A 21,761-nucleotide genomic window follows, 5' to 3' on the forward strand; every position below is an offset into this window, starting at 1 on the left:
CAAAACCAGAGCAAACAGAAAGACTGGTAGCCCCAAGCAGAAGTTTGTGCATTTTGGGCCAGTAACTGAGATTGATCAACAGAAATGGGACAAGCTCATTATTGGCAGAACTTCATCCAAGAGTGGAACAGAAGAGGAAAGCAAGAAAGACAGTGTGGAGAGTCACTCTGGTGTTGAAAGCTCTCCTTCAACTACTGTTGGCAATCTCAGGTTTGCTGAACACAGCAATGAAGTATCTAAGCCACAGAATAAGTCCAGGTATTTGGTGTGGCTTAGGAAATGCTGCTGAGCTGGAAAGTGAGACCTGTTCTTGCCAGATGCTGATCTGCATGGGGGTGGACTGCAGCATAGACCTAAGAGCTGTTTACGCGCACGGCCTTGTTCAGAAGTCATCTGACGCCTTCACAGTATCTTAACATGTTTAGGGTTACGCAAAACAACGCTGTGCAAAGGTCTTGTGAGAGCTTGCCTCAAAATTTCTGATGGGTGATGAAATCACTGGTGTCTCAGAGTCTGAGCTGTCGTTCAAGCTTTTTGTGCTTCTTAAATTCCAGTGGCTTTGCTCTGCCTGCTTTCAGCACATTAGGAATTTGTCATTCAGCTTGCTGGCCTTACTGATGTTCAAAAAATGCTTTCTTCAAACCTAATGAATTTACTTTCTTTTTGAAGATGCAATGCTGAAACCAGGGTGTATTGGTGCTCTGTGTTTCTGGCATTTATCTGGAGGAGAATTACAGCTCTGGGAAGTTAACATATTAACAGAGCTTACATTTCTTTGGCTTTTCTTTAATCGCTTAGTCTGTGGCTATAGCAAGAATTTTTAATGAATGCTTTTAGCAAGTAATTCATTCAGTTAAGTTTGTGTGTTTATAAAAAATTTGAAAACTGAGTTGGAGGACTCCTCTTCTTACCTTTCGTTTGACCTGAGAATGTTTTGTCTATCTCACCCCTTCTCTCAATCTCATCGCTAGTGAGGTAGCCAAATCAGGTACAGATGACTCTTGCAGGAGAATGCCATTACCTGTCCCAGCTTTTGGCATCATCTCTGAGAAACAAACCCCATGAAGTTTGAACAAATGTCAAGAAAGTGCCAAGGAAGAATGTGAAGGGCATTTGTCAGACGCTGAGAGAGATGATATGTTGGTTAGAAGGATGGGAGCTTTTCAGAGGTGTACCACTAGCCCCATTCCCATACATTGTCCTCCCCTGTCAGTAGCTCCTCATCTGCTGCAGCAGTGGCAAGGGGAGCCAGTAGTTCATGAGAAGGATTTGAAAACTCTGCAGGAAACAGAAAGGTCAGAGAACAGAAGCAGATCCCTCTGAGCTTCATGCCTGGTTTGTGTGTAGCATTTGCTGGGATCAGTCAGCAATGTTGTTCCATTCTTCACACAGCCTTTAAGGATGCGTTTTACTCATTCATCATGGCATGTGTTCTGTTTTATGAAATTACTTACAGGAATGTATCCTATGAACATAAAACAGTCTGTTTTCTTTCGTAATATTTAAGTACTTCAGTTGTTAATTGCTGTTCAGCATGAAAACAGTCTTTCATCTTTTGGGGGGATTTCTTTTGCAATCCATGGTGCTTTGTCCCAACTTTTATGCCAGCTTTCAAGTGAATAACCTCACATATATTTTTATGTAATCCCCAACTTCTAACAGATCACCTACATAAGTGTGGCGTTCAAGATAGTTTCCTCTTGCTCTCACTCCCTGCACTGTAGCTAAACATGGGTATTTGTCCATCACTCTGCAACTGTGTTTTGAGTAACAGTACCCCATGTTGCCTGAGCAGCCACTTGCCTTTGGGCTGCACAAGTGAGCATTATCATGGAACAGTGTCACTTGTCTCTCTGAGCAGTACTGTCACACGAGAAGAGAGCCAAGAACAGCTTGAAATCGCTCAGCTGCAGAGTGGTGGAACAGAAAACAAAGTGAAATTTCCAGACCCACAAAGAGATGACATGTTGGCCAGAAGAACCGGAGCTTTTCTAAAACAGCCTGGGCCCAGTGTTAAGCAGTTCCTTCCCATGCCATTTTCAAAGCAGCAGAATAAGCAGGGCACAACTAAAGAACTTGAGAAGAAAACTCCGAGGTAAGAAAGTTGTGTCTCTCTCTTTCCCTTGTAGCTGGCCCTGTAGGCTGTTTGTCAAGATCTCTTGATCTGGAATACTTGCTGTTGGCCCAGCAGCGGTTTCTTCCATGTTTGTCCTCGATTCTGCACCGACTCCTTCTGCTCAGAAGGCAGCAGTGCAGGGTTTCTGGCCCTTTTGGTAGAGCCCTGTAAAGACTCAGAGCAGAGCTCTACCAGATGCAAAATTCTAACAGCATGTGGAAATGGATATACATAGCAAGACTGCATTACATTTGTAGAACTTTCTGGTTAAATATGAGCTAATCATTACAAATCTTTCCAGCTAGAAATAGAGGTGCTGGATATGGTAGGTTGGATGCTCATCTGTGGCTTAACTGGTGCCAGTGACTTCCAAACAGGAAATCTAGAGATCCCAAGATCCCTCCTGCTCGGTGTCTTCCTAAGCACCTTTGTTCAGATGTGTGAGGCTATGTGGGGAAGTTGGCAGTTTAAGCTTTTGAACAGAGTTTATTGTTGGCTGATTGAGCCACAAGCAAGTGGGAGTAGGAAGGTTCCTGTTCATCACCCTCTTCAAAGTATATGAGGAGAAAGATATGCATGTACCTGTGCATACACAGATGAAAAATCAGTGTACAGCCCAGCCAGGAGAAGAAAAACTGTCATTTATCATAGAATTGAACAGTGGATTGGTGTTGAGAAGACCTGAAGTTGAATAGCTTAGTTCAAATATGTACTTAATATTTCAGTCTTCGGTGATGTCCAGGGCAATTTGTGGTTTTGACATAGAGGAATGGAAGTAAAAGCATTTGACTCTCTATTAAAATTATGTTTTATGCACTTGCCTCACTTAGCTTGTCACCTATCAGCTATTTGGGTTTGTGGGGGGTTTTTTGTTAACTTACAGTTATGCTTTTCTTTATGTATATGTGATTTTTTCAAATGTTGCTTAATACATCTCTTTGCACTACTGCCTTTGGCTCACTCAGGCCTGAAAAATGTCCACAAGTCTGCATTAATAGCTCTGGAAAACCCGTAATACAACCACCACAAGAACGGCAGCCAGGGCAGGAAAAATGCAATCTCCCTCCGGCAGGACAAGATGAGACTATTTGTACTCCCCAAGTGGGTGAAGGTAGCCTTAATGAAGTCCGCCTTGGTCAAATGTCTAAGCTTCAGGAGGTTCCTGAGGAAAACAAAATGGAAACATTGTCATCCAAGGATGAGCATCTGCAAACGTGAGCTCTCTATGGTGTGAATCACGCAGCTTGTACGCCCGCCCGTGTGCACACTGCAGAATTCAGATTGTGCGTTGCCTGGTGTGTTTTCAGTCCAGACTAAAATACTGTATGTCAGTAACACACTTCTTAGAAACAAACAGAATAGTTGTGTAATGCATTTTCTTTTGAAATACTGAAATGAAAGCTAATTGAAATGAAATATTTGATTACAGTATATATGTTGAATTGCAAAACAGGTTTATGAATAGTAGAGGTTCAGCTGGACTCTGCACTTTTAGAGATGTGTATCTTGCTTCTCCATGATTAGAAAATGTTGCAGTGTCAACTTTTGTACTTGATGTTCTTTTATTGTAAATCCCAGATGCAAATATGTGACTTGCATGGCTCTAAACAAGACTGCCATTTTAGTGAATGACACTGACTTGTGTATTACCAGTATCTTTCTTCAGCTACATACACACCCACCCCAAAAAAAAACACCACCAACAGCAAAAGGAAATCCTGCTCAGTTTCTGCCTATAATATTTGTCTCTTCCGTGCTTCAGTAATGGTTATTCTGAGCATTGCTGTGCAATGTAACTGTTAAGTTTTGTCTCCATCCATTGCATGTATAGCACTTGCTGTAAATGTTAATATATTGTCTATTTTCAATAACTACTTTTTACACCCATTTTAGGTATAGTTCATTTAGATATAGTATTATATAATGGGGGCATTAGTATGGGGTCAGGGAGGGATGGGTGGTGTTCTTATCTAGTTTGACCTCCAGATGATTAGGTAAGTCTTGTTTGCTGAATACATAATCCCTGAACAGTCTGATTCTTTTTTTGGTCATCTTTACTAGTACAGGTTGGATGTTCAAGTGACAGTTACCCAAATTATATGAGTCCAGTTGCAATTACTACTTAATGTATTTATCAACACTCTAATTTTATATTTGGTCTTGTAGATTCGGCCCCAGAACTGCTGTGTCTGATGACGCAGAGTAAGTTGTCTTGTGTTCACAAGATTCTGTTTTAAACAACTTACACTGCATGCTTTCCCGTCTTTCTACTAATTTAAAATGCAGTTGATGCCTCATTATTATTTTGCAGTGTTCCAGCAAATAAATTTTTCAGAAAAGCACTGAAAAATGGAATGCAATATGGCTTACGTTGCAGCTAAAAAGGATTTTTATATAAAAGCCCATAAAAACTGAGCGTAACACTAATGTCCAGCTGTTGCTTAAAGCATTATTTCCTCTTTCTTTTCTTTTGTTTTTTCTTCTGAATTTCCATTGCCTCTAATCAGCCACCTCTCTCAGGTAAAGAGAGTTGGGTTGAATCTGGGCTGGGTGTTGAGGAAAAAAATGAAGTATGACAGGAAGAAAAAAGAAATCCCAAAGTAAAATAAAATCCATTGTCATCTTCAGAATAATTACCGGGAAAATGCATCTTCAGCTGTCCCTTTATTGTATTTTACAATCTTTCTCTTGAATCCCTTCTAGGTTGGGTTTAGTTTAATAATGTACTAAACTTAATTTTTTTAAGCTCTTCACCTCGATGCTTTACCTTTGACAGAAGGAGTAGGACTGTGACATTTATTGCACTCAAACATTTTAATCGTGTATTGCACGCATGTAAACTGTAGTTCAGAATAGTATGCAGTCATTTAGAAAGCTCTGTGAAAGTATTAGCTATTCCTACAAAGTGCAGGCATTTAGAAGCAAAGAAATAGTTGTGAACTACCCACATAATAATGTCCTTAATATCTTCCTTCTGTTCACAGAAATGCACGTGACCTCTGTCTCCCAGATTAAATCATAAAATAGAAAGAAATTGAGGTTTTTTTATAATGAGTATATACAGAGACTCATGTATGATTTTTCACCCTTTCCTCTAATGATAAAGGCTAGAATCATGAACTGAATATTCTTTAAAAGATCTGTAATAACTTAATGCTGAGGAAAGCCTGTGTCCTCTGACCGCAGAAATCTGTTCAGTCAAATGAAGAGATGAGATGAAAAGAGCATAACAACACAGAAGTGTTATACTTAACAATGGGGACTTTCCTGCCATTTCAGAAAGCCTACTTATCTGATTGATTTGTTCATTTGTTTTCCTCCATTTTTGCATGTCTGTATTAAATGCAAACATGAGAGAAGGTACATGGAGATGCCTTCAAAGAGGCATTGCAGTGGGTTTGGTTGTATAATGTGAGACTAGCAAAGACAAATAAATCACATTGTTTATTCCGCATTGATTCTGATTTTGTTTTAAAAGGCAAAACAATACATGTTCAAGCCTCGTTGTCATCCTTTCCAGATGTGCCACAGTTTACAGAGCAACTGTTTTCCTAAACTGTCTTCTAAGTTCTTATAAATGTAAGATTGTGTTTTTCCTTCTGAAGAAGAAGTACTTATGAAGAATCTAATAAAATTTGGCTCTCATGTTGGAAAAATAAATTGAACTGACATTTAAAATGCTTCCAAAATGTTTGTCAAGTCTCCTTTGAAAACTCTGTAACTTGAATTTAGTCTTAGACTAGGTGCTGTTTATTCTGGCAGCAAAACTAGAAAGTCCTTTGTTAGACTGACAAAGTTCTCTTCACTGATTAGGGTGTGCTAGATACTGTCATCAGCCCTGGTCGCAAGGTCCAGAAGAGGCAATACTTAGTGTGTTGCTGCTGATCAGGCCCATTGCCATCTCCCAAAGAGATGGCGCTGAATTCTGGTAGTAGCAGGACAATCCAGTGTGAGTTTAGGCTTATGCTTTATACTTTAAGCCTGACAAGCAATTAATAGTGAGCTGAGATTTTTGAGTGTTAGTTTACCAGAGTCTGATTCTTTAGCCAGACAGCCTATTGCTTTTTATGTTTTACTGGGGTTTCTTAAGTGTTAGTATGCCTGTAAAATGGTAATGCAGCCACATAATAAATGCCTTGCGTAAGGATTTTTAACATATTCTCATAAAAATAAGTTTTTTACCTTATTTCTCGCTTTTAAGTTAAAAAGTCTGAATACTCGAATCCTTGACAACTTTTTTTATCCAACACTTGTTCAGACCTGCTCAAAAAAAAGAAAAATGCTGCATATCACTGATAAGAACAACTGTAATTTGCAAGAATAAAATAGTGTGACCTAAAAATCACATCATCCCAAAGTTCTAGCCTTCCAAAACACACTGTTGATCTGTGCAGTGTTTTTTCCCAGATCTTTGTTAGAACAGCAGGTCTGTTATGCTGCTCAGCAGAAAGGCCTCTTGCTTCCAGATGGAGTTTGAATATGATCCCCAGAGCTTTGCTAGTGGCAGAAAAATCATGAACATGAATTCGGTACAGTTGCATCTTCCCTGTCTGCTTGCATGCCATGTGCCTGCTGGCCCAGCGCGTGGTTGAAGGAAGGAGTAAATCTAGTTCTGTTCATGTGGGTGTTAGTGATGGGCTGGAGCCATTTGTAGATAAACTACAAATAAGAAAGAACTAAGGAGAAAATGATGTGGGACTCATGGTGAAAGTGTTTTTTGTCAGAAGCTCAGAGTTTTAGCCTCTTAGATTATTTTCTAAGGATGAACTTGTCAGGCAGAGAAGTCGATGTAGACCTTTCAGTTGGCCATGTCCATTTATTCAGGAAAGCAGGTGGTTCTCCTTAATGGTTACTACATGTTGGTCAGAGCAGAGCACAGTGCTTTGAGATGTGGCTCCTTCAGATTGCACTCTTGGAAAGATACATGTTGCTGCAGAGTTGGATGTTTGTGCCTACCTGGTTGTTTATCCATGGCAATGAAGGTCCAGCAGCAGGAGGTGACAACTAGAGTCGAAGATGCATGTGGGGTTGTAGTATAGTTTGATTCCTGGCCTAGGCTGAAGACTTTTCCAGAGTACCTTTTTTTTCGCATTGTTAACAGCCATAAAACCTTTGGGTTTGCTGTCTCTGTGCACGGTGAGAGACCCAAGTGAACACAGGGAATAAATACTAGCCTTTTATTAGGACTCTTGGTAGAATGTATTTTTATTTTCCCATCCCAAATGGCAGAATGTGAGTGCTTGTGCACTATACTAGAACCAGTTACCACTGTTTCAGGTCTTCTGTTTTCTTCTCCTGTACGTGAATGAAAAATTCTCCGGACATGAGGGAAGGGTACAAGAAAGGAGCTACACAACCAGTTTGACCCAGTAGGCACAAGGTGGCAAATACTTAACACTAAAGGCTTTTCTTAGTGTGATTTTCAAAAGCTCTTAAACTGACGTAAACCCTTTAAGGGTGACTTTATTACAAGTTATGCATCTCTCAACCTACCTCACCGGTCTGCAAAATATGACTGATATTTGAATGTTCCTTAGTAGGTGACATGCCTTTAGTTTTAAATCAACAAAATTTGCCACGTCTTTAGGTTCTGTTATTTAGGAGTGCTCCAATCTATCCTGAGCAATACAACCCTTAAACTACCCAAAGAGTAACCCAACCTAGTGTACCGCTCAGCACTCTAAGGGGCAAAGCACGGTAATATGCTAACCTTGCTGTTCATGCCTACAGACAATAGGATGTGTATTCTGTCCTTCATTTCTGAGTAAATACTTACTAACAGGATGGGATCTGTGCATGTCCTTTTCCATCCTTCCCTTGAGAGTGATTCATTCTCATCTTTGCTTGCCTAAATACAAATGTTGGCTGAATATATATATGCACAACTTTCTGTGTCTAATCACTTTGATTACTATGGACGCAGTCGCCTACAATTTTATCTTCATTGGGTGCTTCTCCTGCTAGTTGGCTCACTTAAAGCTGTGGATGGTCATTTGAAGACTGCTGTGAAATCACTTCATGTGAAACTGCATGGCTTTTTTTTTTTGCTTTTTGCTTTTAATGGCACAACTGAGGTCATTTTTTCTAATAGGTAGTGGGGGGGGGGGGGGGGGAGTATTAAGTACGTTATCTTCATGTGTCATCTTTACATAATATGAATGGATGTATAATATCAAACCATGACCTTTTTTTCCTTTAACTCTCCAAAGGTCAGGGTCAGAAATAGAATGTATAAAAAGAAACTGTTTTGTCCTGAACGTTAGCTTTTCCTTGTTAGGTTAGCTCTATTAATAAGTTGGTGCTGATAGCTCTGAGTTTCTTCAAGGCAGGGAGGGGCGAGGAGGAAGTACCATTCTGTTTGCACTGTGTGTACTTCTCTGGGCATGCTCTCTCTGGTTTTGTAGCAATAGCATTTAGTCAACCATGCTGCCCCAGATATACTTCTCAATCCTCTCTTGTTTTACACTAAAATGGAAACTTCTGTCTGCAGTGTTAATTGGAGGGGTCTTGAAAACTCAGTGGGAAACAAATCTTCAGAAGTAAAATGTTATGAACTCTGCACTGATTAGAATTATTTTAATAAAAGCATTGATGGAGGTGTAATGTTAGTAATGCTTCTTAGTGAGAGGCAAAGTTGCAGTCAGGTAACAAAAACAAGAGGAAGGTGAGGAGTATAACGGCCTGAAGTACTCTGTGGGAGCCATAGGGATGCTAACTGGTCCTTCTAGGGGACTGTTGCTTTTGGGAGCTTCATAACAGTGCAGGTGTCTGACTCTGCTGTAGCACCCTCATGTGGCTTTAGCTCTAACAAGCTGAAGGAATATAAGCCTGTAAATAACGCTGCACTACTTCTTAATTCCCCCTTGTTTAGGAGTATGAGCATGTTTGACATGAGATGTGAAGAAGAAGCTGTGACTCAACCTCATAGCAAAGCTCGCCATGAGAAACTGCAGAACATACACAACCAGCTGAAAGAGGATGAGACCAGATGGCAAGATGTGAGTATGCAATATTGTCTGCAGTGCTGGCAATTGAGGCCAGCTAGCTAGGCAAAAAAGTGCAACCTGCTAAATCTACAGTTGTTCTCTAGCACTAAAATAATCAGGAGCTTTTTTTCCTTTCTTTCTTTTTTTCCCCCAATGGATTGTTGTTAAAAGCATAGAAGTTCATAATTTGATGTAAATTGCAGAATACGAAGGTCTTCTGGTGTCTCTGCCTGTGCTCCATGTATTTTGCTTTTTAAAAAATGTAATTAAACTGTGATTAGGTAAAAATGGAAGCAGAATAGCTTCTAACTTTTATTAGTAAATGCCCAAAGTGACAAAATACAAGACTAAGCAGGGCAATGAATAAATAGGTTGGACTTGGCTTTAATAAATTTGCATAAATACAGAAAATGTTAATGTTTTCCATCTTGTCCAAGCAAACAAATAACCCCTCAAGTTAGTTACACCCTGCTTGGGTTAAAAGTCCTTTCCAAACCCTCTTTCCTCAGTTTTTTTTAAGCTGTCCTGGCATTTGGCATTATCCTCAGCAAATTAGTAAGGACAGAAAAGCATGATTTGCAGGTAGATTAGTATCAAGCGTTTTAGTATCAATCCTGTTCATTCCTAAAGACTGATTTTTTTTTAAATGAGGAATTTGGGGCATATTTTTTAATTTAAAAAACCCAAAACCAAATACCAAAAAAACACAAAACCCCCCCAAACCAAAACAAAAAACCCTCAAAAATCACATCTCTTTAAGCAGCTACTACAGTAATTTCCCATTATAAGGACAGCTACTGTGAAGCATCTGAGAGAGGTTTTTGGTAGAAAATTCAAGGAAAAGTCCAAAAAAGAACAGTGTATACAACTAAGAAATAACTTTTCATAGTAAAACAATGAAGGATTTCAGCTGAGAGGTCTGTATGTGTGGGAAGCCATAATTTCCCAGCAGAGATAAGAATGAGTCCAAGGGCATTCAAGAGTTTTGAGAACTCTTTGCTGTTGAATGGAAAATCCTCTGAGCTAAAGTGCTTAAGTTTTCCAGGCCCTCAGCACCTTCTGCACTGAACTAAAAGTTCTGAAGAGCCACTAAAAATGCCCTTACTGGAATGTCCTTGGCATTCAAAGGGCTTTGTGGAGATGACACTGTGTTCATGGTTGGATATTTTTTTATATGCCCGTGTTGTAAATTTGCCAACAATTAACAGTTTCATGGCTTTTTTTTTATTATTGTTATTCTAAAGCATCAGAGCTGGAAAAGATAAACATGTCTGGTTTTTAATTACAAAAAGAGGAGGAGGGCTTGTTATTAAATTTGCTAATGAAAAACTAATTTCCAAACAATAAGCAATAGTGGGAGTAGCTGAATAAAGAAATGCTTTGGTACTTCAATGAGAATAATTAGTAACTGAGGAAAATGAAAGGCCTGTGTTTCAAGAAGGGGATTATAGACTGATAGATGTAGGTCATGTGAAGAAATACTTTAATGAGCATTCCCTTGAGTGTAATGTCAATAGTTTGTGGTTTTAAGCTAAATTAAAAGTGACAAGGTTTGTTCCTGGTTTTAATAAAATCAGTTATGCTTGCAGTACCTTCTGCTGTTTACCAATAAAAATGCAATTAAAATATTTGGAAAACCATGTAATTAATGAAATAGCCTTTGAATTGAATATGTGTACAGAATCTCCGTTTTTATTAAAACCAGAATTTGTTAGAGTGCATGAAATATTAATCTGTATACTAATCTCCTGATGCTGTAACGTTAATGACAAATGTGCCCCTACAGTTTCCTAGGAAGTTACTATTTTTCTTTGCAGAAGTTCTGCAGAGGTTATTTTTTACATGTAAAATTTTGTTTCTTTACTAGTTGGCTGCAGAGAAATTTTACAGCTTAGGAAACTTCTTTATAGTTTTATTGTGAAAAAGATTTTGTCTCTGTACCGTCCAGGACTTGTGAATTCATAACCTAAGTAGGATGCAATACATAGGTGCCCATAACAGGTATCTCCTGTGACTCCGGTTTAGTGTCAGGCTGACTTTACAAGAAAGGAAAAGAAACAGAATCATTGGATCTTCTGGACAATTTTGGGCAGGCAGATTTCAAAGAGTAAGATCATTACTTCAACAAGGACATATCTATATAGCTGGATACAAACCATAGGCTTTTTGCTCTGTCATGTCTCATAGCAACCAGGTGTGAGCCACTTTAGTCCCTAACCTGTGTTGCTCAGATCTGGGTCCAAAATTTTGGAGGGTGCCCATGAGGAAGAATTTAAGTTTAGATACTACAGTGAATTTTTCTGTCAAGAAAAAAAAAAAAGTATGGGTCAACCATACTTGCATGTAGTTGGCTGATAGCACATGGGCGAAGTATGGGACTGTCAGCTCTCCAAGGCAGGCTGTCAGTGTAGCTGTAGTTCATGGTGAAACAACATCCCTTCCTCCAATGAACTCCTGCCTCACACACATCTGATTATTAAAATTCTTCACCAAACATAATTTTTCTACTTTGTCTTCCTGGGAAATCAGGTTTTGGCCCTAATGTTGGTCCAAGTGAAAATGACTGCTCTGTCTGGTCCTTTTAGGCCAAATTTCCTAGTGTTATTACCTAGTGTGCTTCTGCAACACTACAAAGCCAAAAAGAAAAAACACCAGTGGAGCTATGAAATCCTTACTGGATCCTGATGTTAGGAGAAAAATCAGTCAGGCAAAATCTTCGCTTTATGGTATAATCTCCTTTTCTCTTTAAAATAAATATCTCTGCCTCCAGGTGCTGGGAGGCTGGTCCACAGCCAGGAACAAGCATTGCAAAGCAGTTGACTGAGTTCATTGGTATCTGTGGCCAGTTTTTAGCTATTTGCAACACTGCATTTAGGTGCTTTCCTTCTCTCACAGGACCTGGCTCGGTGGAAGAGTCGTCGAAGGAGCGCTTCACAGGATTTAATAAAAAAAGAAGCTGAGAGAAAGAAAATGGAAAGGTTATTGTCTGGAGATGGAACAAATGAGCGCAGAAAAAGCATCAAAACCTACAGAGAAATTGTAGAAGAGAAGTACGTTGTTTTACTGAAGTGCAGTGGCATGTCTGAAAATGTTGCATGCTCCATAGGTGACAGGTAACTGTGGGCAGCTATGCCTGCAGGCCTGGGTTGAGGGAGAAGGAAGAACGTTGATGGAGCGGGGGGAATAGGAGTGATTTCCAGCATTAATTTTGATGCCATGGTCTCTCTTGTGTTGTCTCCCTTGCCAGAGAGAGAAGAGAGCGGGAGCTTCATGAGGCGTACAAGAATGCAAAGTCACAGGAGGAGGCTGAGAGCATCCTCCAGCAGTACATCGAAAGATTCACTATCAGTGAAGCTGTCCTTGAGCGTTTGCAGATGCCAAAAATTCTGGAAAGAAGCCATTCAGTGGAGCCAAATTCCCCACTGAAAGACCCAAATCCTCTGAGATACTTAAGGCAACAGTCACTGCCTGCTCCAAAATTCACTGCCACCATTGAAGCAACCATTGTTCCCACCACAGAACTAGAGCCCAGCAGTTCGACAGGCCGCACATCTCCTGGTAAAAGCATTGTCTCCAAGGCTGTGCCTATGCTGACACCCAAGCCTTACTCACAACCCAAAAATACGCAGGAAGTTTTAAAGAACTTCAAGGTAGGATATGTTGCACTCGCCAACGTCAATCAGGAGGCAAAGAGGTCTTACCTAAATCATCTGGACATATAAATGTTTCATGCAATTACGCAGGAAATGGTTGCAGCATTCTGATGTTACAAAACTCGGCTTCATGCTCTGTGCTGCTCAGTCTAGTGGTCTCTTCTTGGTTACCAACCTTCTTAGAAACTTGACCTGTTCAGACTGGAATATTTGTACTGGTCATTTTTCCTCAGGATAAATTTGTTTGGGGAAAGACAGGGAAAGGGGCGGGGGGGGTGTCTAAGAAAAAAGCAAGGTGTTTTCTGAGAAAGAGGTTGGGAAAGAGTATGTTGTATGGTTTTTTGTTTTTAAACAAAAGGGAAGGGGAAGGGACTGTGGAGACCCTGACTTTTAGAGCAAGGCCTGAACTGGCTTTTGTGTCAGGGGTCTGATTTTTGCCATACCCAAACAAGTGTGTCCTATTCAGCCCAGTCATAAGCCTTTGAAACACTGCAGTGTGCATGTATTCAGTGTGGAGGGTCCCTACTCCTTCAGAGTCAAGAGCCAGCTTGCCTCTGTCCTAAACATGCTTCTCACCAGGAATGAATGGGGAAAGCTGCTTCACTGGTGTAAAGAGGGGATATAGGTTGTCCATGCATGTTTAGGGGGAATGATTGGTACTGGGATAGCAGTGTAACTGGGGCTTGCTGGTGAGACAGGGGGAGTGAATGCACTGGGTTGCAAGAACTATGCAAAGAGTATGGCAATAAAAGAAGAGAGTAGGGATGCCTGGAATAAGGAGCCAGCCATGAGATTTGTGGGGGAAGGGGGTAGGAGGGGAAACTGAAACTGGATATGAAACCTGAGGAGTATATCTTTGGACTGGGTGGGTGTGGAGAATAGGAGTGAAATACTGAACCAATGATGGAGAAAGCAACAAACTGGGATGTGTTCTTTGTCCAGAATAAGTCAAGTTTGAAGAAACCTGCTTCTGACAGTGCCTGTACCAAACCTGGAGCTTCCCCAAGTCTCATTGTAGCCTTGTCATAAGCAGTGCGAAGCCTACTGGCATGGGTACCCCCAGCCTGCAGAACTCAGGTCCCCTTGCATCGGCCATTGCTGTCTGATATTTTGCTAGTGACACGCAGGGGTCCCTGCAGTCCTGCTGATGTCCCAGTAGCATTGCTGCCATGTATATCCAGATTGTTTACTTTGTAAAATATAAGTCTGTTTTGTACAGGTAGTGAAAAAGCATGATGTGATGTCTAATTTCTTGAAGTCTGTCCCAGCTCTTGTAGAAACCTCCCCACCTAGTTGAAATGTGAAACTGGTAATTCCTATTTCTCCTATACCTCAGTTGGTATTCCCCTAGAGTTTACATTTTAGACATCAGGGAACCATGGATCTTCATTTTTTTTCTGATCTATGCCACTTCTCAGAGGACCAAGATAGAAGTGTGTATCACCTTCACGTTAATGCATATATAGTTCACATATATGGGGAGAAGCTAACTCACAGATGCTTCTACCCCCCACCAACCACCACTAAAAGTCTGTCTAGATCTTGTTGGCTTGATGTGGAAGAATGTGATTTATCCCATTAGGAATCGTTCCCTAACACATTAGCACTGTAGCATTATTTTCCCTTGAAACACCAGTCTGTCAGTGATTCTCAGCTCTGGTGACAACGTGTTGACTTGCTCCAGATCAGAAGGAAAGGAGTATGTTTGTTTAACTCCGCAGCCAGGGCATCTGTCCTGATCATTCAAACATTTGGTTTTCCTCCTTAATATAAATAGAGAAATGTCTTAGTCTAAACAGAGACACTAAAATGGATAGTGCAGCCTGCCAGTGTTTTCCTGGCTTTTTTATTTCTGAGATCTTTCATGACCTGCCTCTCTAGTAGATAATCCAGCACACACTCCCAGAAGACTTGGGGCTCAGTTTGCTCAGTTTTGCTCTTACTTTGCTGTAAGAGAAGCCGGCAACAGAGAAGACCACCCTGGCTAAACAGGGAGCTTTGGCTGCAGCTCAGGGAGAAAAGGAGAGTTTACAGCCTTTGGAAGAAGGGGCTAGCCACTCACAGTGATTACAAAGGTGCTGTGAGGCTGTGCAGGGCAGAAATCAGGAGGTCTAAAGCCCAGCCAGAAATTAATCTGGCTTCAGCAATCAAGGACAACAAGAAATGTTTCTATAAGTATGTCAGTAGCAAAAGAAAGACCAGGGAGAGTCTCCATCCCCTGCTAGACACAGGAGGAAACGTGGTAACAAGTGATGAGAAGGCTGAGGTCCTTAATGCCTTCTTTGCCTCAGTCTTTAATAACAAGACTAGTTGTATTGAGGGAATCCAGCCTCCTCAGCCAGAAGACAGAGACTGGGAGAACGACCCCCCTGCATTCCGGGAGGAGATAGTCAGTGACCTACTGCATCACATAGACACACACAAGTCTATAGGACCGGATGGGATACACCCGAGGGTGCTGAAGGAGCTGGTTGGGGTGCTCGCCAAGCCGCTTTCCATCATTTACCAGCAGTCCTGGCTGACCGGGGAGGTCCCAACAGATTGGAAATTGGCCAATGTGATGCCCATATATAAGAAGGGTCAGAAGGATGATCTGGGAAATTACAGGCCTGTCAGCTTGAGTTTGGTGCCCGGGAAGCTGATGGAGCAACTCATCCTGAGTACCATCACAAAACACATGCGGGACAACCAGATGATCAGGCCCAGTCAGCATGGGTTTATGAAAGGCAGGTCCTGCTTGACAAACCTGATCTCCTTCTACGACAGGGCGACCTGCTTATTGGATGAGGGAAAGGCTGTGGATGTTGTCTACCTTGACTTTAGTAAGGCCTTTGACACCGTTTCCCACAGCACTCTCCTGGCAAAACTGGCTGGTCAAGGCTTGGATGGGCACACACTGTGCTGGGTAAAAACTGGCTGGATGGCCGGGCCCAAAGAGTTGTGGTGAATGGAGTTAAATCTGGTTGGTGGCCAGTAAAGAGTGGTGTCCCCCAGGGCTTGGTTTTGGGGCCACTCCTGTTTAACATCTTTATTGATGACCTAGACGAGGGGATCGAGTGCACCCTCAGTAAGTTTGCAGATGACACCAACTTGGGTGGGAGTGTTGATCTGCTCGAGGGTAGGGAGGCTCTGCAGAGAGATCTGGACAGGCTGGAGCGATGGGCTAAGGCCAACTGTAGGAGTTTCAATAAGGCCAAATGCCAGGTCCTGCACTTTGGCCACAACAACCCCCAGCAGCACTACAGGCTTGGGGAGGAGTGGCTGGAGAGCTGCCAGTCAGAGAGGGACCTGGGGGTGTTGATTGACAGTCGGCTGAACATGAGCCAGCAGTGTGCCCAGGTGGCCAAGAAGGCCAATGGCATCCTGGCCTGTATCAGAAATAGCGTGGCCAGCAGGGACAGGGAAGTGATCTTACCCCTGTACTCGGCACTGGTGAGGCCGCACCTCGATTACTGTGTTCAGTTTTGGGCCCCTCACTACAAAAAGGACATTGAATTACTCGAGCGTGTCCAGAGAAGGGCAACGAAGCTGGTGAAGGGTCTGGAGCACATGTCCTACGAGGAGCAGCTGAGGGAACTGGGGTTGTTTAGTCTGGAGAAGAGGAGGCTGAGGGGAGACCTCATCGCCCTCTACAACTACCTGAAAGGAGGTTGCAGAGAGGTGGAGATGAGTCACTTTAACGAAGTAACAAGCGATAGGACAAGAGGTAATGGCCTCAAGTTGCGCCAGGGAAGGTTTAGACTGGATATTAGGAAGCATTTCTTTACAGAACAGGTTGTTAGGCGTTGGAATGGGCTACCCAGGGAGGTGGTGGAGTCCCCATCCCTGGAGGTGTTTAAGAGTCAGGTCGACATAACGCTTAGGGATCTGGTGTAGTTGGGAACTGTCAGTGCTAGGTTAATGGTTGGACTAGATGATCTTCAAGGTCTTTTCCAACCTAGATGATTCTGTGATTCTGTGTCTGCTTACACTTGTGTTTGGAAATAAACCCTAAGAGCGGTAGTGTTGAGTGGATGATAGCCGTGAGGAAAGGGAGGAAACCTTTTCATCTGAAAAGCAGTCAGAAGGGGTGAAACTGCTTGCACAGCCGGGCTGTTTCTCCTCTGCCTGAGAGCTAACTCTTTTCACCTCCCTGCACATCTGTCAGAGCTGGGGATGCCCAGTGCCTTGGAGACAGCCCCGTAGTTAATCACCCTCAGATAGAGAACAGACCTCTGGATGCACGTATACAAGAAGTCAACAGGAAGAGTTTGCCCTTAGCTTAGCACTGATGGCATATACTAACTTGGAGTACCACTCTTGAGGTATCCAAGCTGTTTACTCAAGAAGTAAAGTACTGAAGATAAGTAAATGGTGAAATAAGAAGTGGGGCAGGGAGGATGAGATGGAAAGAACTTGTTTTCTTAAACTGTGTTTCAGTTCTATAAAGCAGTTTTGACACTTGTTGCGTCAGTTCTCAGTAACAGTGAAATAAGAGAAAAGTTCTCATGGAACGGCTTACCTCTGAGCTTGTTTTTACATGTGTTTTTTGTGTATGCAGTATCTGTGGAGAAACCTGAAATGACTAATCGCCATATATAACCCAGACAGCTTCTCTAAGAAATCACTGATCTATGCCATTATTCCCCCAATGATTAGCAGAGAAGGTTCTGACCATATTTACTCCCTCACGTTTGCATTGTCTCCCATGATGACCGTTTTGCAAGGAAAGATCTCTGTGCACAGAGTAGCAAAGCCCTCCTTCAAATCTATTTAAACTCACCCCTGCTGACAAGCCTATAAACTTCTGTGCTATAGCAAGGCAGGAGCAATACGGTGTTACTGATACCTGGTCCCCTCCTGGTCTCTCTCCAGCTGGGCCCTCTTATGGTGAATGTCTTGTGAGTTCTTTGTAGCAAGACCTTTTCCATATATACCATGGCCTCTACAAACAGCCCTCCAAATTGAAGGAGGTCTTTACATGCCACCTCCATTCAGAACATAATTACGAAGTATTAAAGTCCCAAGAGGAAGCTGTGTCAGTGCAAAGGAAGAAGCTAGAGCTTAGTTTGTATTTTCTTCCTTGCTTAAGGGTTCCCACCAAGGAGCTAGCTTGACCCTGAGAACAGAGTAGTTAAACTGTTTCTGTGCTCTCCTTTTCATGGAGACTGCATAAAATCATCTTGTAGGAAAACAGCCATTTCTTTTATTGCCTCAAGGAGAAGGTAGAATGCCAAGTTTCATTTGTTGGTTCCTTGATTCCCTGTTATGAACAGTAAAGAAACAAGTGGATGAACTTTGCTGCTCCTGACCCTTCAAAGTTCACATGACTGCTTCAGAAAGCAGTTTACTAATACTGTGATGAGGTCGTCAGGGTCCATAGCAGTTCATCAGTGTAATTAGTCCTGGAGAACCTGCTTGCCTTTTGTATGAGACAATGCAAAACCCATCAGTTTTGGTCTAAATTTAACATAATCTTTGTTGTTCTTTTAAAATCCATTGATCTGTGATGCACACAAAGGGTATCTGTATGTGACTGGGAGAACGAAATGTGGGAAACCAGGGAATCCAGAAAAATTATTACCTTCTGTCTGTATTTTGTTTATGACTCCCCTGGAATAGGGTTTTCGTCTATCTTGGCCTGTTGAATGAAATGTGTGCTTGGCTCTGTCCTTCACTGATGGCACAGACTGTGTTGACAGTTGTTAATATCATGCTGAAGTCCTAATTTCCTAAATTCCTTTGAATGCTAATTGCCTCAGCATATTTATTTAACTGTATTCTGCAGGTAGATGGAAAAGTCAGCATGAATGGAGAAAATTTCAACGGCGTGGAAGAGAAGGATAAAGAGTGTACAACAGTAATATTTACTCCTTCACCGAGCAGATCTCTGAAATCTGATGGAGTAGCCAGAGGGGACAAGCCCCCGGTAGAGTTGAAGAAGGACCCCACAAGTGTTGAGCTCAGTTTACAGAGGCCTGCCACTCAGAGTGTGCACAAAGAGCCAACAGTAAGACCAACACGAACAAACCAGCCTTACTTTCTCTGCCAATTTTCTGTCTCATAACGCATTTAATCACTAACTAATGAAATCCGAGTGCTTATGTTTGCTTTATTTCAAGAGGGTGTGCCTGGACCAGGAAAAAAAACCCCAAATCCTTTGTAAATTAAAGGCTTCTTCCTTTGAGATGTGAGTAGAGAAATGGGAGGGGAAGATTCAAAAAACTTTTTGCAGCCAGTGTCTCTTTTTTTTTAGATGTCATGCAGCTGATAAGCATGCTTTAAATGTGCTGGGCCAGGGAGAAATCGACTCTGTGTCCCAGCTATTGTGCAGATTTATTCAGCGCTTCTCCTGATGTTAGCTGATTAGATCAGCAACATAATTGGACTGTGCAAGCCATTATAATTAATCTCAGTTTTCAATTTTCAAAGAAGAGGATGTGGATGTGCTGGCAGTTTTGAGCATTCAGCTTTCATTCTTCTCTCAGAAATATTAGAGAAGGGGATAAGCTATTGAAATGCTCAGGGGGGCCAGTGTGCTTCTTAACTGCCTTATCAAAGAAACAAATTAATTTTATCTTTTCATCTTTCTCTCCCCCTCTTCCCCAGAGAAAAAGGCAGGAATAAAACTAGAGCATATCACAGCAGGAATCTAGATGTTACAAAACTGTAATACTAAACTGTGATACTAAAAACAATACAAGAAATAAGGACCAGACTGCAAATAAAGCATGTTAAAGGGTTGCAAACAAGTGGCAGGAGAGGGAATTCTCACCGATTTTTTCAGTGTAACAACAAAGAGACTCAAAGATGTGGTGAGATTTGGAGTATGATAATTTTTTGCTTTCATCTCAGATTTCATCCAAGCATTGGCCAGATGGATAACAGGGAGCAGACAGGGATCTGTCCCAGGATATGATGGTTCATTCATGCCAAAGGGCTTGTGTCTTTTACTCCTCTGCTTCATGCCAGTCTCTGGCCACGGACAACTAAGCCATGGAGCCTGCAGCAAGCATGGGAGCTGGGATGTGTTGTGAGCATGGACTTGATCCTGTCAGAGGGAGCTGGTATAGAGTCAAAAGTGAATGGTTTGTAGGAAAGCAGTCAGGGATGGCAGAGCAGAGGCTGCTCCTGTCAGAATGAATTTGCTATAAGGGAAAAGCCAAGTAAGCATTGCATCTGATATGGGAGAGCTGGTAATGGGAATGTTTGGAGGATGGAGAAGAGCCTCAGCTTGCTATAGATAGAAGTACAATGGCTATCAGAAAAATAACTGAATGAAAGTGTTACTGTCTCCTTTTTTTAGGAATTCCAGACCAGTACATTTGTGGAAAGAGTTGAGAGGAAGTTCAGCAACAGAAGCCAGTATGAGGGCTTCGGTGTGCTTGTACCTGTTTGATGCCCTCTCATCCTTCCCTTTCTACAGCTTTGAGGATGATGTGGCCAGCTGAACACAGGTTTTTCTGTGTCCGGTTTCTGCTTCCAGTGTCTTAGCCCTTGTGGTGATACTGACAAAAGAGGCAGAAGAGTCTGAATTCTCAGATTCCTTGTGACTCTGACATTTGTAGAATATCTCCTGGTTTGTAAGCTTGAGTGCATTTAATGATGAAACCTTGTAGAGGGAATAAGTGTGCACCCAAATGGTGCCATTGACAGAGTTTCTCTGCTCTAACTAAGGATTTTATATCCCTAGCTTCACAATTTCATCAATAATGTGACTGTGTAGTGCAAGTCATTATAATTACTCCTGGTGCTTCAGCTTCAAGCAAAGGTATGTGTGTGAAGCATATCAAGGGCAGAGCAAGGAGAGGAGACTGCTTTGAGGGGGATCTTACATGGAGAAACAAGTCAAATGCACTGAGCATGATGGGGGAAAGAGAAGGAGACCTGCCTGCAGTTGAAAGGGAATTTGCCAACCTAAGATAAGATTTACAGGTTCTGTCTTTCTGGAGATTTGCTTCTCTTTACCCACTGCTTTGTTTTAATATTTCAGGCCCCCATGCCTTAGAATAAGGCGTAGACAGTAAGTTAGCTATCAGGCATGCAGGAGTGCCCTGGTTCATGGATGGGAAGGGCTTAGATGCCAGATTACAGAGATGGGACCTGGTACTGACGCTTGGCTTCTCCATTGTGTGTGTTGGGATGCAGGCCAGCACTCCTAATAGGCAGCTCAATATGGTCTGAGGCCTTACCTGCAAGAATCAGACAGCTACGCTGGACTGGCTTTGCTCAGCCTTCTCCTTATACCTATTTTACTTCAGTTTCTGGACAACTGACACAACAATGTCAGCCTGTATCTGCAGAGTCTGAAACACGGAACTCGTCTCTGAAGGTCTAACCTCTCCTAGGAAGGTTGGGAATCCAGATGAGCAAAGAAAAGAGCCTCCTGGGCTTGTCCCGCTCCTCATAAAACAGGACCTGTTGCTAGGCAGGATGCTGAATTACCCTGTAGCTGTCACTGTGAGCCCTCCAGAGGGGAGGAAGGGTTTTGCTTTTTGCCTGAGCAGGATGGGGCTGCCAAGCTACACATTCTTGGAAGTAAGAAAGCCTTCTGAAGCTGTTGCTATATCGCCTCCAACAAGGAGAAACCAGGGCTATAGTTTTTGCCTGGTGCTTAACCCTACTGAATTTTAGGAGAGGAGAACAAGACAACAGAAACAGGGAGAGAAAAGCAGCTGATGAAGCAGCAGACCTGTTTGGAGTGGAAGAAACAACTACATTTCTTTCGCCTTGAGAAAACTTTTACAAACTGAGCATGTTTTCAAAGCCTTTTCTAAACTTGCTTTCTCTGCCTTTATTTGTATATTTTCCTGTATTGATATAGTTCTTGTTAGCTATGTCCTTCCCAGGCTTTGATTAACATTCACAGGCACTAGTTCCTCTGCCTGTTAAGAGATGCTGTTTCTAGTGGTTTTTTTTCCCTCTAGTTGCTCTGATATTTGTTTTGGTTTTGTATTTTATTCATTCATTTTCTGCCCTGAGTCTCTTTTGTGAAGTATATATTCCTTTTCATATATACGTTACTTT

The 21,761-nt window shown here is 42.0% G+C and overlaps 1 protein-coding gene across 8 annotated transcripts in view; it reads left to right on the plus strand.

The window, feature by feature from the left end:
* The window catches only part of LIMCH1 (LIM and calponin homology domains 1), a 188,044-nt gene that overhangs the window by 135,084 nt on the left and 31,199 nt on the right, over positions 1-21,761 (plus strand). For 4 of the 8 annotated variants that reach the window (XM_074866061.1, XM_074866062.1, XM_074866064.1 and 1 more), the window contains 7 exons: positions 1,862-2,095; positions 3,082-3,330; positions 4,283-4,318; positions 8,988-9,114; positions 11,998-12,152; positions 12,350-12,752; positions 18,523-18,744. In XM_074866061.1, the coding sequence (XP_074722162.1) occupies positions 1,862-2,095; positions 3,082-3,330; positions 4,283-4,318; positions 8,988-9,114; positions 11,998-12,152; positions 12,350-12,752; positions 18,523-18,744 (1,426 nt within the window). The remainder of the gene's footprint in view (positions 1-1,861; positions 2,096-3,081; positions 3,331-4,282; positions 4,319-8,987; positions 9,115-11,997; positions 12,153-12,349; positions 12,753-18,522; positions 18,745-21,761) is intronic. The other 4 variants (XM_074866065.1, XM_074866067.1, XM_074866066.1 and 1 more) reach the window with 2 other exon arrangements.

This window comes from Strix uralensis, chromosome 4 (genome assembly GCF_047716275.1).
Source record: "Strix uralensis isolate ZFMK-TIS-50842 chromosome 4, bStrUra1, whole genome shotgun sequence".
In the NCBI taxonomy this organism is placed as follows: Eukaryota; Metazoa; Chordata; class Aves; order Strigiformes; family Strigidae; genus Strix; species Strix uralensis.